Source organism: Mastigoproctus giganteus, chromosome 9 (assembly GCF_048544385.1).
Source record: "Mastigoproctus giganteus isolate SK-2022 chromosome 9, ASM4854438v1, whole genome shotgun sequence".
NCBI lineage: Eukaryota > Metazoa > Arthropoda > Arachnida > Uropygi > Thelyphonidae > Mastigoproctus > Mastigoproctus giganteus.
In genome coordinates, this window is record NC_143583.1 from 180,888,530 (window position 1) to 180,907,491 (window position 18,962).

Sequence of the window (18,962 nt, forward strand, 5' to 3'; positions counted from 1 at the left end):
CTTCGAGTCTAAGGTAATGCTAATTTATTGTTTAGTTTTTATTTTAATATGTTTTATAAGTATTTATTACATGATCTTTATAAAACACTCATTTTTAATGTAAAAATCAAGTATAACATAAGAAATACCTATTTCATGCATTGTTGGGGGTCGTCTGCGAAGAGTTTTTAACGAATTACAGGAAATCAATGTACTGTATTATTGGTTTCAACTAGTGGTGAGCTGTGTATATTTTAACAATGGGCTTGCAGTTTTTCCGACTTTCTACTGAGTAAATTTGATCGGTCATGGAAGTGACGTCATCCCCGGCTTCCACGAGAGGTGCATTACCAGTAGTGTGATACCAGAGCATGTGACGCATTTTTTGTGACCGGTATGATATCTCAAGTCAGGAGTGGATTTCGGGGGTGGACATATGTGGCTTATTACTCCCTTAACCATGCGTATAAGTGAATGTGTAAAAGGTTCCTAGGTCTATCTAAAAAAAAAAAAAAAAAAAACACACACTTAAAAACCTGGTCACCATGCCTCGCCTTATGATGATAACTGGATACTACAGTGTCTGGAGTTCTAACTTTTTAGAATTTTTGAATGGTATGATATCACAATCATGCTTCCTGAAGTTATTACTGCAGTAAGTATGATTGCAACAATTTCTTTTTTCGTCTCACATTTTCGCTACATTCAATTATTAGGTTTCCCCAAACCAGCTGTGTATGTCGCTTCAACTACAAGATCAGTACATCAATCCGTGCTGTTTTATAGAGATATTTAGATACGTTGCACTTGCAAGTATACATCTCTTACTTTAGTTATCATAAATCCATTGTATCTTGTCTTCCAGAAATTATGAATATCTGTGAATGATCAATAAAATATTTACAACAAAAAAAACTCTTATTTCATAATATACAAACCAAAATACCTAAAAGAAACATGAAGGATGTTTTGCATAAACCATCTACCACGCGTGCTCGGCACACACGCAACTTTTTTATTTGTCTTTTTTTTTTTAAAAAAAACTATGGAAATACAATGGATACATTTTTTTCATGATAATATTTTAATACTGTGAATAAAAATTAACATGAAATATTTCCTATCACAAATAACATAAAAACTATCACAAAACATTCCACAATATAAAAACAAATATTACATAAAAAGCAAACTTTCTAGAAAAGTGTACAAAAAAAATCACAGATTATATGAAAAAAAAATTATTTCACAAATATTCAAGAAAATTTTATTCTAAAAATTGCCATATAGAATTTACTTCTTTATTAATATTTGTTGTCGATCTTCTGTTTTGCTCAATAGCTGAGCGATGATTTCACGTAATGATCCAGACCAAATTGAAGCAATGGTTTTCCATTTAGATGTATGGTCTTCATAATCTGCAACGTGTTTAATTATCACAATATTATTCATTACGCTGAAAGCTGAACTCAGTTTCGGCACTGCTAATCGCAATGGTTTCAATGATATTTTCTGGCTTTCTTAATTGAAAAGATAATTCCACTCTATTTTAAAGATAAACTGTCTTCGGCAAAATCTCTAAAATCATTAATTTTAGAGGTTTTGTCGAAGACAGTTTATCATTATCAGAAAACTTAAATTTCTTATTCCGTTTTCACCGCCTTGCTACCGAGACGAAAGTTCTTTCATATTCCACGATTTTGGGTAGCATATGTTTAAAATTTCTTTCAATGGTATCACTATTTTCTTTATTTAATTTAAAATCACCCTGTTGCACTAATAACTTATCCTTTAAGGATAAAATAATGCATTTAATAACTTGTCACAAGGTAATTTTTTTACTTTCGATTTTGATTCCTTCAAATTCTTTCCACTTCAACATGCTCTCAATTTTAGCTTCATAATTTTCTTCAGAATTTTTCAAATTAGCAATAGCATTGATAGTTCGAACAATTAATTTATATGCTTTTACCATTGTGATTCTGTAAAGCTTCTGAAAGGTAAGAGAGCTCCTGCAGGATGTTGATCATTAGTGCTAAATGGTTAAGAAATTCCAAATTTAAAAGTCGATTTAATAATCCGGAATATTTTACTTCTGATTCAAAATGTTTGCACAAAGTGGGATAATTCCTCCAGCCCACAATTGCCGTCCGCAAGCTACAAGCTGCTCATCGTGGCCCAAACACACGACCGATCTTTATAGTTTCCACATCAAGTTCTTCTTCAATCATCCTTAATTCATGCTAGTTTTGTGGAGATTGGTAATACAGTTTTTTTTTTTTTTTTTTTATTATTGCCTGTATGCCATTATATTTTAGAACATTTTCTACACAGTGAAAGGCTCGACAAAGTTTCAAATCTGCCAACATTTCATCTTCGTAAAGTTTATATAATATCTTAGTTGCCTCAATTGCCCTCCCCTCTATGTTGCTACTCTCACTAGTTCTTTGAATACAGTGCGAAAAGTTGGAATCACACGGATATTCAGCTACCGTGACCATGTAAACATAGATCACTCACTTCTCCAAAAAACATATGCCCGTTTGTTGGAGTAAAGGGGAACCACAACACAGGTTGACCACCGGGTATAATCCATGTCGAGAATCTTCTTAATCCTCTGACTGGCTATGGAAAGCATACTGACTAGCGCAACTTCTCGGTATGTGACTGCATAGGTATTATAGACACCACTAACACTGTGAAACGGTAATCCCTTTCACCCTTAATTTGCACTTTCTAATTACCTAAATTGCCTAAAGGCCAGAGGTGAGAACAATGCATACAAAGTTGTCTCTCCTAACCCGTTCATTAGATGGAAATTTTCTTCGTTCAATGGAAACTATTTTAAATGTAATTACTAAGGGGAATAAAAAAAAATTCGCTATAAAGAAGTTTGTTAAACAGAGGTCCAACTGTAATTAAATCAAAAATTAAGCAATTTTAAAATACATAACTGATCGATTGCACCATTAAAATGCTGGGAATGGGGCCCCACTCGCCCCACCATAGTTTCGGCTCTGGATACTCAATAATTGCATTCAGAATTTCATTTGTAAAATAAATGATTGTCTCAACAATGAGCTCGCAAATTTTCAAAAAAAATAACAATGGGCTCTCACAAGCCCATGTGAGCCCACTATAGCTCACCACTGGTTTCAACTTACAATAGTTTCAACATACAATGGGTTTTGTGGAACAAATTACCATCAGATGTTGAGGCCCCAGTGTATAGCATTAAATACTCAATGAGGAAGATTCCAAGTTGAATGAATAAGGAAGTTGCCAGATTACTTGAGCAGAAAAAAGATGACATGGAAAAGTTACAGAGCAATAAAAAGTACAAAAACCTATAACAGCTACAAAGCGATCTGAATAGTGCCACAGAAAAGATTAGGCTGGCAAAGGCTGAAAAATCGCTGGCAAAGAGAGCAAAGAGTAGGCGTAAGGAATTCTTCCCATACATATAAATGCAAAGAAGAGAAGGACAAACCACATCAGACCCCTATGGGAAATGGACATGGGATAGTATTAGATAAACCAGCTGAAGTTGCAGATGAACTCAACAGTTACTTTGCATCGATATTTACAGAAGAAAACCCTTTGTGTCAATTGGAAATTATGGGAGTGAATTTGAAAACAATGTAATTGATGATGTTGAAATTTCACATGTTTATTTAATGAAAACACTTTGAACCTACAGGCCAGTAAGGTTCCTGAGGTTGACGGCACATACCCTATAATCTTAAGGGGGTGACTGCATAAGTGACTGCACTGAACCACTGAGGCTAGTTGAGAGCATCACTGGACTCGGGAGTGATTCCGTTGGATTGGAAAATTGCCAATATATCTCCAATATATAAGGGCAGTTCTAAGAATGAAGTAGGAAATTACTGGCAGGTCAGTCTACCTTCAGTAGTAGGGAAAATCATGGAGACAATAATCAAGGGTGGAATTCAGGATCATTTAGATAGAAATGAAATTCTGAAGGATACTCAGCATGGTTTTGTAATGGGAAAATCATGTTTAACTAACTTAGTCAGCTATTTTAACAGGATCACTCAAGAGCTGGACTTAGGGAGCCTCCGTAGCCAAGTGGTCAGGAGCGGGAGTGCAGTAGCACACGCTCTTTGAGTAGACCGGGGTTCAAGCCCCTGACTGCTGAATACGGTTGATCTGCCAACCCGCACTGGACAAGCGTGGCAGATTATGGTCCATTTCCCTCAGCATGAATTGTTGGGGAGGCTTCCATCCTGCAGTGGGTTGATAATGGCTGCACTTTACCTTTTTTTTTGACATCATTTATTTAGCAAAGCATTTGACTCAGTCCCACATCAGCAGTTACTTTATAAGCTGGTACAGGTTGGTTTTTTTTTTTTTTTTTTTTTTGATTTGGTAGTTGTTGGCGCATCGGCTTCTGTGGCCATATTGCACCTCCCAAGGTTTTTTGCAGTACTTTGATCCAAGCCCGAGGCGGGAATCGAACCCGCGACCTTTGGGTTGCCGGGCAGGTACTTTACCCACTCGGCTAGCCCGGTCGGCGGTACAGGTTGGAATCACAGATGGATAGCAGGATGGCTTCAGGACATGAGGCAGAGGATTGTGATAAATGGTTATTCTTCAGATTGGGTAGTGGGGTTCCCCAAGGATCAGTGTTAGGACCACTGTTGTTTTTGATTTTCATAAATGACATCGATGAAGGGATAGAGCGTGACATCTAAATTTGCAGATGATGTAAAGACTGGTAGAGTAGTTAATGATCACAAACAAACAAACATAAGTAAAATGAATAAAGGCGAAATTTTCAAGGTTATAAATGATTCTAGAACTAGGGGGCATAATTTCAGGTTAAGGGAAATACGTTTAGACTGGGACTGCAGGAAGTTTTATTTTAGCCAGAGAGTTATAAATCACTGGAATAAATTACTTACATGGGTTATTTATGGAAATCACGTTTTGATTTTTCTTTTCTAACAGAAATGGAGTATCCTGAACCGTTTCTTAATCAGGACATCAAGTTAACATATCATTGTTTCAAGTAGTTCTTGGTTGGTCATATCATCTGTATCCACACTTGCTAGGTATAACTGTTTCACTTTGGAAGATCTGGCTTATGTGATTTCTTTGATAGTTGACAATGGAAGGAATGTAAGATGACATGGGAGATGTATTATCAGTTTGGTTTACTAGACATGGTTTAGAAAAATTATGGGTCAAGAGTATTGATTGAGTTCATTCTGCAACTGAGATGTCTGGGGAGATTTTCACTTCTGTTTGATTGCTGTTGATTGGTAATTTCAGGAATTGGAGGCATACAAATGTTTTGGCATAGTCATTTTATAGATAAAATAATGTAATTAAATGATCTGATACCACATGAATAGTTCAATGTTAGTTGAGTAAGTGCTTGTGACCTAATTATACTAAATTTGATACAGAGGTAATAGGTCAGAGACCTTGCCAAATACTCTTATCAGACCAATATACAGAGCCACCAATTGTGCAAATGCCTATGAGGCACCTTTGTGCAAATGCCTTATTGGAACTTCCCCCAAAGACTAATAAATAATTGCATACAGTTATTTTAATATTGTAGTATATTTCTAATGATCAACAAACACATAAAATCCATTTTGGAATTTAAAAAACTAAACTATATTCTAACACTTGGCAACAAAAAAGGGCTTTTATGAGATTGTTTATCATACTACACATTACTAGATAAATTTTAATAGGATAATAGCAGAAACATAATCAAATAAATTTTGTTTTAACATAAATAGAAGAAATAAAATGCCAAAAAAAATATATTTAGGTTTAGTATTCTTCAGTGGTTTTTTTTTTTTTTTTTTTTTTTTGAGACAGTACGCAACGTACCAGCATACCAGCACCTTTATTAACAGTGACGTGTAACGTTTGGATGGCTGTACACTTTGAAATTTGTAATATTCCCTAAATTTTTTTGTATGTTTATCTACTTTTCAATTAAGCTTAAAGCTATTTAACTAAATTTGCATCTCACTGTCTATTGTTAAGATATCTTCTATATAAAACTTTATAACCATTTTTAGAATTCTAAATGACTCAGTCATACCTCTGTTTAACGAACTCCTTTTATTGCAAATTTTTTTTTGAATTCCCTTGGGAGTTGCATTTAAAATTGTTTCAGTTGAGCGAAGAAAAGGTTGGACACTGCTGAGAATCAACTGTAAGCGTCCTGTTCAAATTTTCCCTATCTGTTCGGTTGCAGTAGCTGAATATCCGAATGACACCAACATTTTGGACAGTTTCAAAAAAAAAAAAAAAAAAAAAAAGAAAAAATTAAAATTTTAAGAACTAGTTCAAAGAACTAGTGACAATAGAAGGAAAATGAGAATAACAAAGGTATTAAACCTAAACATGAAATGTTGGCATTTGATGAGAATGAATTTAGAAAATTGCCAATTAGGCTTCAGTTAAATGAAAGAGATACAATTTCTCCATTTTGGGAATACCTAATCGAAAAGACAGTTTATGGAAAAATTGAAGCGCATTTGATGAATGCTCTGAGTACGATACAAATTTCATCAAGTGAATGTGAATGAGGATTTTCACAAATGAATCTGATCGTTAGTCCAACCACAGCTTCATTAATGACAAAAACAGTTTCTTCACTACTATTTCTTAATTAAAATTGTAGGCCCACCAGTGATACACTTCGATCCAGCAAATATGTCGATTCGTGGCTGCTTTGAAGGCGCCTCCATAGCCAGGAGCAGCAGTGTGTAGCACACGCTTCTTGATTAGACCAGGGTTCGAGCCCATGAACACCAAATACGGAGGATGTGGAAAGGTCAGGGAATGACTATCCCCGGAGCAATATGGCCTTAGTTGCTAATGCTCCCAAAAACTAAATAACAAAGAAACAAACAAAACAGCTGCTTTGGAAACGTCATTCAGCAACACACACAAACAGATGAAAAGAAGTCGGCATGTGTGTCGAAAGAGAACTCAATAAAAATTTGGAATATTCTATAAAAACTTTATTATGAAATTATTCTTACTTATTTTTTACTAATTTTTACTTATTTTTTATATACTTGAATAATAATTTTATGCTTAATAAACTGTGTTAATATACTTAATTTGCTGTTCTTATTCCAAAAACATTACTACTAAGTAACAATATCAGGAAATAATTTTTTAGAGTACTGTATTTTTCTTGTCCTTTTAATTTTCAATTTTTCCTGATAGCAAAGAATGAGTACCGTACATATTTTTTTTACAAAAAAAGCACTGGTATTCTTAATTTTATTAATAATGTATCTCACAACAATTAAAAAACATAGTTTTGGAATAACAAAATTTTATTTATTTATTTATTTTTTTTTTTTTTTTGCACTACAAATAATCATTATCATATTGCTCTCATATGTAGTGCTCTAGTGGAAAAAGTCTAAATTCAAATTCTGTCAATGATATGATGATCTTTTAAAGACTATTTTCATTCTTTAGCAGAATTAGCTGGTCTCAGGAGAGAGAGAACAGTAAGGTTTCTCCTCCCTGGAAATTCAAGTTTTAGGGCTGGCAAAACAGACAAACTTACAGAGAATACAGGCAATTTATAGACAACAATAATACATATGTGTGGTTTATCATTTTCTATTGATATTATTGCCAGATTTGACATACATTCATGAAATGTGGTGGATCTTGAAACAGTTTTTGATAATTTTCAATTTCAAAAAAGTTTTATTCTGTTGAATCTACTAACACAGGCAGCATTAAATAAATTCATCAAATCACTGTTGTATTTGGAAACGAAGCGGTCAGATTATTTTTGCAAATAAATTTCAAAACTTTCCTTGAACTCATATCTTATTGTATGAAACAGAGCTACACTGTGAATATCACTTTCATTTTGATTTTTATTATCAGTCAATTGTAAATGCAAATTTCTGAAGTATTTTTTCCCACTCTTGTAATTTATTTACATTATAAATAATGATAAATATTTCACGGTGTTATTTTAACAACTGAAATCTTTCAGTGAGATGACATGAGAGGTGTATTACCAGTTTAGTTTTATGTTCTATGGTCATGAAAAAAATATATATTTATTTATTATTATTATTTTTTTGGGCTCATCAACAGGCTGCTCATTGAATGTTTTGCAATAAAATTTTTTTCCTTCTTTTTTGAGCATTACTTACACCAGAACAATTCGATTAATTTCTCAAATATCTCACATTTATTTAGCAGAAATGATATTTTAAAAAGCCTTATTTTTTCGGAAGAGGTCATCTGGTGGTAACCCTAGGTGCAAAAAAAAAAAAAAAAAAAAATTGACAAACTGTTTTGTGGTGTAACAAAGAGTGCATTGGAAAGGGCTTTTGCAGGCCTCTCCTCTTATTAAAAAATCTGTTTAATAATAATTCAAACTATTTTAACTGAGATTAATCTTAGATGAAATTTTTCTCCAACAAGCCTCTTGTTCAAAAATTGAGGAAGGATGTGCTCTTTTTGCTGAGTACAGATCCCATGTCGTGTCACACTACAACTTCATTTTAAATAAAAATGATTTTGAAAAGAACATCATCAACGTTATAGGTTTTTTTTTAAATAAGTTAGACAGGTATAATCTAGAAGATGGCAATCATTTAGATTTACAAATTTTGTTTCTTCCAAATTAAAGTACTTTTTATATTGCTTGATTTTAATGATTTCTTTCTGCCCATATTCACCTTTTTATGTACATATTTCTGCTCTGCATCAATAACAGTACTGAACAGCTGCATTCTTGTTTCATTGGTTACTCTTATCAATTAAACTGTGTTCCAAAGTAATCACAATAAGCAGTGTCCACTGTACTGGTATTGTTCAAAACAAAATTAAAACCTAAAATGGTTTCCAAAAATTAAAAAGAAAATGGGGACCTGTCAGGGGTGCCCAGCTATTGGCTCTGCTACAAATGGAGGCACCACCATTGCTGAGTTAAAAAAAAAAAAAAGTTCTGTTTATACTCTGGCATAACCATATAGGTTAAAAGAGTTTACAACTAATCATCTTAACAAGTATACAACCATTACCTCTATTTAGCATTTACATGGGCTCAAACCAGAGCAAACTAAAATGCATAGGTACTACTGCACTTGCATATTGGCCATTGAACCATGTCATGCCTAGCTTATTAAAGCTGTCGGTGAAGAACCTCCATTCTGATTGATCATAAATAACATTGGGTAAATAGATTAAACCATTTATGTCAGTAAAGAATATAAGGAACACCCCCTTCCTTGGAGGAGAAGAAGATGATGAATTTTTTTCTGTAACTATACCAAGAAAATGAGGTGTCAAGCCAGTGATCTTTTCATTCAACCCATATTCTAAGAGCCCTCCTGAATTGTTTGGTAGATCTAAGTCTCATACCAAATCATTCAGTTCACCTTGTGTAAATTGTTGATGCTTCTTTTTGCATAGCTTCAACTTCACCAATACTCAAATTCAATACATTAATTTGGGGAACAATCAGAATGCTGGAAGTATCAATGATCTGAGATTTGGCTGGAATTGGCATCTTCAATGTAGGGGACAGGATGAATAGCTGGTAGTTCTGGATATTGTATCATAGCTTTGTTCTTGATGCATCCTGTAATATGATAACACATACAAAAACAGCAATTTGATGTGTAGTCTCTGGTTTTATGTCATATTATTACATAAAATTAAAGGGATTTTCACCTTCCATTAACCAACTGTCATATTTTCAACACACAAATCACAGACATGATGTGAGGTCTATGATCTGCCTTGGTCAGCATTTCTAACACCAAAACATAATATGCTTCTTTTTTTTTTTGCAAAAGTGAGTGATTCTTCATCTCTGATTTAGTGGCATAAAATATTCCCAGGTGGAGCACGACAAATCAAAATTGCTGACACCCTGATGACACATGCATTGATAATAATAATAGTGCATATTAATAGTAAATTAACAATTATAATAACAACACCTCCGTTCTTTCTTTACTAGAAAGTGCAATTAGTGATATATTCTATTTGCCAATTAGGTGTACTGCAGTAAATACTGTATTGCCATTTTTAAAAAATTCTGACACTTAGGGGGAAAAAATGACAGTGGTTTTTGATAATTCCATCAGTTATAGAGATTAAAATTGTGTTCACAGTTTTTTTTTTGTTTTTTTTCAGTCAGCAAAACGTTGTGTATACCAGTCTTTTCTATGGATAATCCAGGAAATTTATATAGCGTTTATTAGCCTTAAATAAACAGTTGCTGAAATATAAGTACTTCAGTACTTAGCAAATTAAATGATTCTTAAATTTTAACAAGCACAAGCTTAGGTAGTGGTTCTCAACTGAAACTTAACATGGTTAATATTCCGAATATTTTCACAAAGACTGGTAAAATTTTTGTGCATATATTTTAAGATATTATTATTATTATCCTTTCTTAATGAATAACCATGAAGTTAAAAACAACAACAAAACCTTTAAATTTATAGACTACAATGAAATTTTATTATTATTTTCTGTTGATCAGCAACAAAAAAATAATAATAAATTTCTTTTAACTAATTAGTAAAAAGTTCCTTTTCAGTTATTTTTCAATATCTGGTTTTGGGACATTAATACATACTGGAAATACCAGTCACAGATCAGCAAATGATAAATGGTGGGACAAGGAATGAAATGAATATTTTACATCTTTGGATATAACATGTAAAATATTCATTTACTCAAGCATTTCACATTGCTAAATCTTATTTACACATTATTTTATATTTACATAATAGTTTATCATTCAAGTCCATTTTCTATAAAAAAAAAAAAAAAAGTGCTTTTTTGTGATCCATCAGAAATTCAACCCCTATTATAACATTATGCTTATAGGGGAAAAAAATTACTCAACTAGCATGAATTTGGTTAATGTGACCTTTTTCCAGGATCATATTACTTGTGACATTTGAAGGAGGAGTGTAATAAGTAAATTTTATAAAAATTCCAAAGCATTCATCAGCTTACCTTTCTGGAACTGCAGGCCTTTTTGGATCTCCTAAATGTCCATTGGTTGCATTATTAGTATTACCAATGATGCCTGCAGAATTATCATGTACAGGAGGTTGAAAAGTATGAGATGTTAAAGCTGGCCTGGCATGTCCTGCCCGTTCATAAGCTGAGGAGAATTAGCTATTATACCTTTTGTTATTTTTTATTCTAAATAAATTATAAACTATTTTATCTCTTTATAAATTTTAATTTTGTAATAATTAACAATATTAATGAAGCAGTTTTAATTAATGTTAAATATTTATAAATTTAAATAGTAAGCAACAGAGAGACCAGACAGAATTTTTACCAACTCACTGCATTTAATTTGATTTAATCATTAATATTGATCATTATTTAAATATTTTAATAATAAATAATGATTTAAATGATTATTTAATCATTATTAATCATACTGATTGATTAATCATTAATGAGCATTGATTTAATCATTAATCACTAAATGATTAATCAGTATTAAATCAAAATAACAATACTGAAGCACAATAAGTAACAATATTGTTTAGCACATTCTCAGCTTCAATACTGAAGCTGAGAATGTGCTAAACAATTATTGTGATATTATTGTGTAGTAAACATATATACACTACAAGACTAAAAGTATTCAGATACATACAGAAGTAAAAAGGGTTTTTAATTCAAAAACCTAATACAGAAGAACCTCCTATATCTGGACCACTGAACCAACACCAAGCACCAACTATTTTTCTGGCTAATTGTAGGAAAATGGGAGAATGCAGCAAAAACCTAAGAACTGGCAAATTTTTAAAAAATTCATTATTTGCCTAAGCAGAGTGTCAGAACAGATTGTGCACAGTGACAATTTCACTTTAGAGCCATAAAGTTTTTAAGTTTTTAATGTGCACCTACTGCATGGGAAAATTTATTAAAAGGTCATGAGATTGTCTACTGCTATGTGTGAACAAGATTAGGGACTGACTGATAACTAAAAATTTAAGAATTTGATAAATGGCATAATTGCAATAAATCTAAAACAATGTAACAAATTACCAGAATTAGCTTTACAAAAGATAAGAATTAAATTTACAAATTATCACAGAAAGCAACTCCAAAAATTTTCAAAATTAAATTTATTATGTAATAAAAATTAAATATGTAATATATATATTAAAGAAATTAAGCAGAATTATTGAATGCTCTACTGAATTCTTCATCTAAACTGCTATTACTTTAGACTTTAATTCACCTACCTATAAGTGTAAAGAAATATCTGCTCTCTTTGACTGCCAAATTATCAACAATATTAATAACTCAATTTTTTTTTTCCCTTTTACCTATTTTTACTTATTCAAGTTCAATATGTCTAAGATTTCAATATATAAACTTTGAATTGCTGAGTACAATTAAGCCAACTCTCTCTCTCTCTCTCTCTCTCTCTCTCTCTCTCTCTCTCACACACACACACACACACACACACACACACACACACACACACACACACACACACACACACACACACACACACACACACACACACACACGCGCACACACGCGCACGCACGCACGCACGCACGCACGCACGTAACCCATCATCTAGACAGGATCTAATTAGCACTCAGTGCTGGCAAGGGTAACATGGTCAACACCCCAGAACCCCTTGATAGCAAAGATAGTTCTGAGCAAATTAATGTTCTTTAAGCAGTTATGTCATATATTTTTAATATGTTTTTGAAAGCTAAGTTTGTTATCAATAATCAGGCCCACAGATTGAATGCTATTTGAGAAGTAGTACCACAGAGCACAATTTACCAACTGCAGTTAAAGTTCAGGATACATTTTATGCTTCTTGCAAAAACGTATTGCAATGTTTTTTTTTTTTTTTTTTGGTCAGATAATTTATATCCATTTTGCTTCATCCATAAAAACATTTTATTTATTGAAACCTCAAGCTCACATTTTGAGTGAAATAAAATAGTAAGATCACCTAATAATCATTTTCATGTGATTAACATTTATTTATGATTTAAAAATTAATCATGTTCGTGTGATTAATTCTAATTTCAGCAGCATTGTACTAAGTAATGATCCCCGCTGAACTCCTTCTAACCAAATAAAGGACTCAGAGAGGGAATCTTAATAGTAAACTAGATAGGCTATGTTTTGAATTAGGCACAAGAGAATACCAAAGTAATCCAAAAGTATTTCAGTATTATGTAGTTACAGGCCTCAAAGGAAACTGAAGTTCCAGGTAGTATTGAAAGCTTTCCCAATGGTTATTCATACTATTTTATTTTATTTATTTATTTTTTTTTTTGGTAGTTGCGAGGCGGGAATCGAACCCGCAACCTTTGGGTTGCCAGGCAGGCACTTTACCCACCCGGCTAGCCCAGTCGGCTATTCATACTATTGTTAAATGTTTATTTGTTATATATATGCATTTCATATATTTGTTCTTCTATATTAATATGATCTAAGGAGAATGTATTTTGTGGTCGGCAACTGTCACCTCGCTCTGCATCCCATGATAAACTGTTGTCACCTCAAATGGATCTTCAACTCTGTTGCAGTAATCCTCGAATATATGGCTAGACCCTGGGTGATCTGTTCTCAGTTAATGGTTCTCTGTGAGATTCCTACTTTCTGTGCAGTATTTGTGTTGTGTGAGATCAATATGCCCCATAATTGTGTGAATAGCCTGGATGACTTCTGTCTGTTATGTATGTGGAGAAGTCAAGTTAGCTTCAAGAAAGCATACCTTAACTGAAGCCATAAAAAAGGCCTAATTCTTGTACTTTGGGTATAAAGTAGAACTGGGCTCCACACATATGCTGCACTACCTGTTCATCAAAACTCACCATATGGGTGAATCTAAAGGGACATTTTATGCCTTTCACAGTGCCCATGATATGGAGGGAGCCAACAAATAACGTCACAGAATGTTACTTCTGAATGGTGTCTCCTATTAGAAAAGGGGATGATAATGAAGAAAACGTGGACAGTGATGTACCCAAATATACCACCTACAATTTGTCCCATGCCTCACAGTGAAGTACTAACTATTCCTGAACCACCCAACCATTTTTCTGTACACTGTGAAGAACATCAACTTGATATACACGAAGAAGTACAGCAACGGTCTACGTCAAGGGATCCACCATTTTGTTCAAACCTTTATCCTTCTGAACAACATAAGGTCACAGAAAGTGAACTTAATGACCTCATCGGGGATCTCGAACTGCTGAAGAATAAGATAGAGCACTTTTGGCCTTGAGGCTACAACAGCAGAATCTTCTAGATCAGCAGCTCCCAAACCACTGAGATCTACAAACCCCAATATATATATATATATAGAGAAACACATATTACTTGATATTTTGAGGCCCTCCCAGGAGTCTGCAGACCCCAGTTTGGGAAACGCTGTTCTAGATCATTGTGAGATCATCTAAATCTAGATCAAACTGGGGCGAAACATGTCATTGAAGATGCATTTCTTGCACTCACACCTGGATTTCCTCCTGCGAAACAGTGATGTCATCAACAACGAACATGGTGAGTGCTTCCATCAAGACATCACAGCAAGGGAATAAAGATACAAAAGTAAATGGAGTGCCACTGTGTTACCCGATTATTGTTGGGTGATGAAAAGGGTTGCTCCCAAAGTTGAATACAAGCGAAAGGCGAAAAGGTCCCGTGTTTGATACAGGCATGTTTGTAGCTGCATCTTACTGCCATTTAAATAAAAAATACCTTGTATAAATATAAAAAACTACTTTTTTCAAAAACAAGAGCCAATCTGCCATTTTAATTTCCGTGTTTAGCACCACAAAATCTATAAATTAAACTTACTTTCATGTCCGTAACAAGATATGACCCAAAATTTGTTGTTCAGTATAATGTGTCGTATTTTCCCTTGGCAACTAGTTAAGGGAAACTGGTTGGTAATCATGAGGATTAGAATGATCTTTTCTAGTTTTGGAAGGCTACAAAAGTTGTGTTGCCAGAAACTGCAATTGACATTCTCAGTGAATATTCTAATAATGTTTCAAAATTTTACAGCTTTAAAATATTCAAAATGCACCCTTGTACACTTTGTTTCACTACTCTTTAAACATGCATGATTTTGGGAGGAAGACTGGTATAGCAATACAAGCCACTGTCAGTACAGCCAGTCCTCATATAACATGACAGTTGTGTTCCTAGAAACCCTCATGCAATATAAATAGCAGGCGTTAAGGGTTAGGTGCCAACCACCCAAGATTCAACACACATTTGTAACCAAACACAATAAATAATCGTAATAAAATAGTTACATATTCTATTATGATTTTTACATAAAATATCGCTAATGCTTTTGCTTCTATCATAAGCAAACTTGATCTTTGTTTGATCTTCCATCAAACAGATGACAGACATTCCATCTCTTCCAATTCTTTGTCTTGATCTAATGGATTTTGTTACACTTTGAGTTGTTCCTGCTATGAAAGTTGCTTTTATTTTCTCTGCATTCTTTCTAATTGTTCTCGGTGTTGTCTCATTTAGGCCTGTAGCACGTGCAATATCATATGTTTTTAAATCGCTCAAAAAGTTTCATAATCTCGTGGTTTTCCTCTATCGACAGACTGGCCATAAGCCTTACCAGGAGGAACCCCAGTGGGCCAGAGGCCAGTGTGATTTTGGCCATAAACACTAGTACGAGGCCACTACAAGTTTTCCCTGATAAGAATTTTTGACCCAGTCCGCCTCTGTCTATCACTATTACTTTTCTTTTTCTCTCTGAATCTGTAGTATCTTCACCAGGATGCTTTCTTTTCACACTTTTTTTTTTTTTTAAGTATTTTACTCCTTTTTTTGGGAATAAAGCACAATTACAGTATTAAAAGGACAAAAATGAGGAGGCACGCTTAGTATACATAAACAAAGCTGTGCATGCGTAGCAACTCGATAAACAACACCATAAAGGCAGAAACACACTATCACTTCACACTAGCTCACATTTTACTAAAGCACATTTCTGGAGGTCACTACCATAAAACAATAGAAACAATTTCCAGTTGCGTTCCTGCTAGTGGAATCTGTTATAAACAGGTAGTAAACTTGATCTAATTGCATTTGCGATAATACCGATAGCTAGAATTGTGGATTTTTACATTATTATGATGAATTGTGTTTCCTCTTCACTGAAATCTTCAATCATATAAAAAAAACATATATATACATTTTCAGAATCTTCTATTCATTCCTATTGTGCTGCATTCAGTTGGGTCACAAACATTAGCCATGTTTGACTGCCATTTCTTGTAAACACAAAGGCGAATCATGCATAAGCGAATTCGGTTCGTGTTATATACAACATCGTTCCCCTATTTATAAATCATGTATGATCGAATTTGTGTAGTATAAATACGTGTTATAAGAGGGCTGACTATATCTGATATATAATACAGTCGATTCCGTTTATTTGGGACACATCAGGACTAGTGCATTTTGGCCCGATTGAGCGGCTGCCCCAATTATCCGTTCACGTAAATAGTTAAAAATACAATGTACTCCCCCCCCGCTACAATTGGTTCACTGTTCAATCAAATCACGTTACGATGGAGTCAACATTGTAAAGTACCGTTTACTATACGATGTGTAATAAGTGCCAGTCACTGTGATCACGTTTGTAAATTGAATTTTAATTCTATTAAACAGCGATTCTAATTAGCGAAAATAGAAGGAATATTATCCATACGCTATAAAAGTAAAGATATATTAAGTACAAATTTACTCTTTATTGCCTTACCAATTAAAAAATTAAATGATACGTGAAATTCGGAAAAATATACGTGATAATCGGAATAATAATACGTACTGTAATATGTACATACTAACTAAACTAGTTGACATTTCTGTTCAATGTCATTTGTGGGTGGGGGTTAATATTTAAAACAGTAAAAAGATAAGCAATCAATAACAAAGAACATGGCACACACACAAATTGCAAGTAACACAATACGCACAAGTGAAAACGGAGTAACGAGTTACAAAGCTTTAAAAATAGGAATGAAGAGAAAATCTGAAAATTAATTTTTTATATGATTGAAGATTTCATAGAAGTGTAAACACATTTCACCATAATAACTCACAGAATTCCAGCTGTCGGTATTATCTCAAATTCAGTAAGATAGAGTTTACTATCCGTTTACGATATATTTCACTAACAGAAAAGCCCAATAAACAGGTGACCACTAATTGTTTTTATTGTTTTATGGTTGTGACCTCCAGAAATCGGACCGAACCACGTGGTTCGGTCGGAGACAATCTGGTGATCACCAGTGCCGCAGTCTCCTGCCCCGATTAAACGGCATGTTGTCCCAATTAAGCGAAGTAAACACTGGCTATTTTCTCAATTGGGTTCTGTTTTTTAAGATTTTCCACAAATAAACGGCTGCCCCGATTAACCGGTGGCCCAAATAACCGGAATCCTCTATATATGGAATACTTTTAGTCAAAAAGAATGTGTTATGGTGTGCCTTAGATATCGAAAAAGGCTTTGATACTACCTAATGCTATGGCATTCTCCAAAATTTATATGACATCGGATTTTCGGGTCAACCATGGATGATTATACAGAGTTTTCATAAAAACTGCAATGAACTGCTGTTTCACAATCTGTTGTCCAGGGAGAAGAAATAACATAGGGATTGGTCCTCGGTGCTACACTATATGCAGTTGGAACTTTACAGCACAGAACATTCCAACTAATTTTAACGTCTGTCTCTATGCATCTGAATGACAATTGTAGCTCATAACAAATAAGTGTCACTGTCTTCATGTAATGATTACATGAAGTTCATTACAATCAGCATCACTTTTTTCAGAAAGCATCAGTACCATACAGAAAAACTACTGCAACTCAGCTGATATTACTTATCAACAACATGCAATTCTTTTTGGTATGAAAAAGCTGAACATAATGAAATAACTATCTGTATGAAAAAGCTGAACATAATGAAAGTCATCTCATCGAGGATACGGATGGGCTGATTACTATACACTCTTCCACCTGTATCAAGCATGTTTCAACCCAAATGTTTCAATATTTCTCTTCAGGTGCTCGGTACATTGTCAATTCACAAATAGGTCACCCAACAGTTTGAATCACGTAAGTTAGTAATAGATAGTTAAATTTATTATCGATTATAATTACTTAGAATTTACAAACGTAACATTACAGTGTAATACATACAAGTTAATCTTGATGGCAGATATGGAATTCATATAACATAAATTTGGTAAGAGATGTGAAATACATATACTGTAGGCTCGATACTGAAATATATGTACAGCAAACTCTCAATTTACTGGGACACTTCAAAACTCCAAAGTAAAAAAATATATATACACCAGAAATCATAAAATTCAAGTAATAAATGGAATAGGTATAAAAGACCTTTTGCAAGTCAAAAATAAGCAACAAGCAGTGGCATTATATACTAAAAGGACAGAATTCGTGGGATACCTGGTTCCTGGGCAATACAATTCTGTCACCCCTGTCTGTAGTGGACGAACCAACCGCTAGGCAGGTATATAGGTAACATGGCATCACTGCATTAGATAGTAATTCAATGCCAGTATGGATAAATGTAGTGAGTAAACCGACTTTGAAAGATGGACGATAATGGGTACCCAATTCGTGGGTCACGCTATCGTGGAAGTGGTACAGAAATTGCACTATCCCTGTTTGACAGTATCAAAAGTGTATCGAGAATAAGCCATTTCTCGAATAATGAATCATCATGGCCAGCAATACGGATGGAGAATGGTGGTGGATGAACGTGGCTGTCAACGTCTATCTCGCATTGTTTCAGCCAACTGGAGAGTGCAAATCACCAGAGACATCAACAAGGGAAGTGCCAGAAATGTCTCCACCAAGATCATCTGGCGATCATTAGCTGCAATATGTTATGGGAGCT

General features: G+C 33.9%; 1 protein-coding gene across 1 annotated transcript in view; it reads right to left on the reverse strand.

Annotated features, from left to right (window-relative positions):
* Window positions 1-18,962, reverse strand: part of LOC150080923 (uncharacterized) — a 284,011-nt gene that overhangs the window by 153,105 nt on the left and 111,944 nt on the right. The window contains exon 10 of the mRNA XM_090380857.1: window positions 10,999-11,149. Coding sequence (XP_090236983.1) covers window positions 10,999-11,149 — 151 coding nt within the window. The remainder of the gene's footprint in view (window positions 1-10,998; window positions 11,150-18,962) is intronic.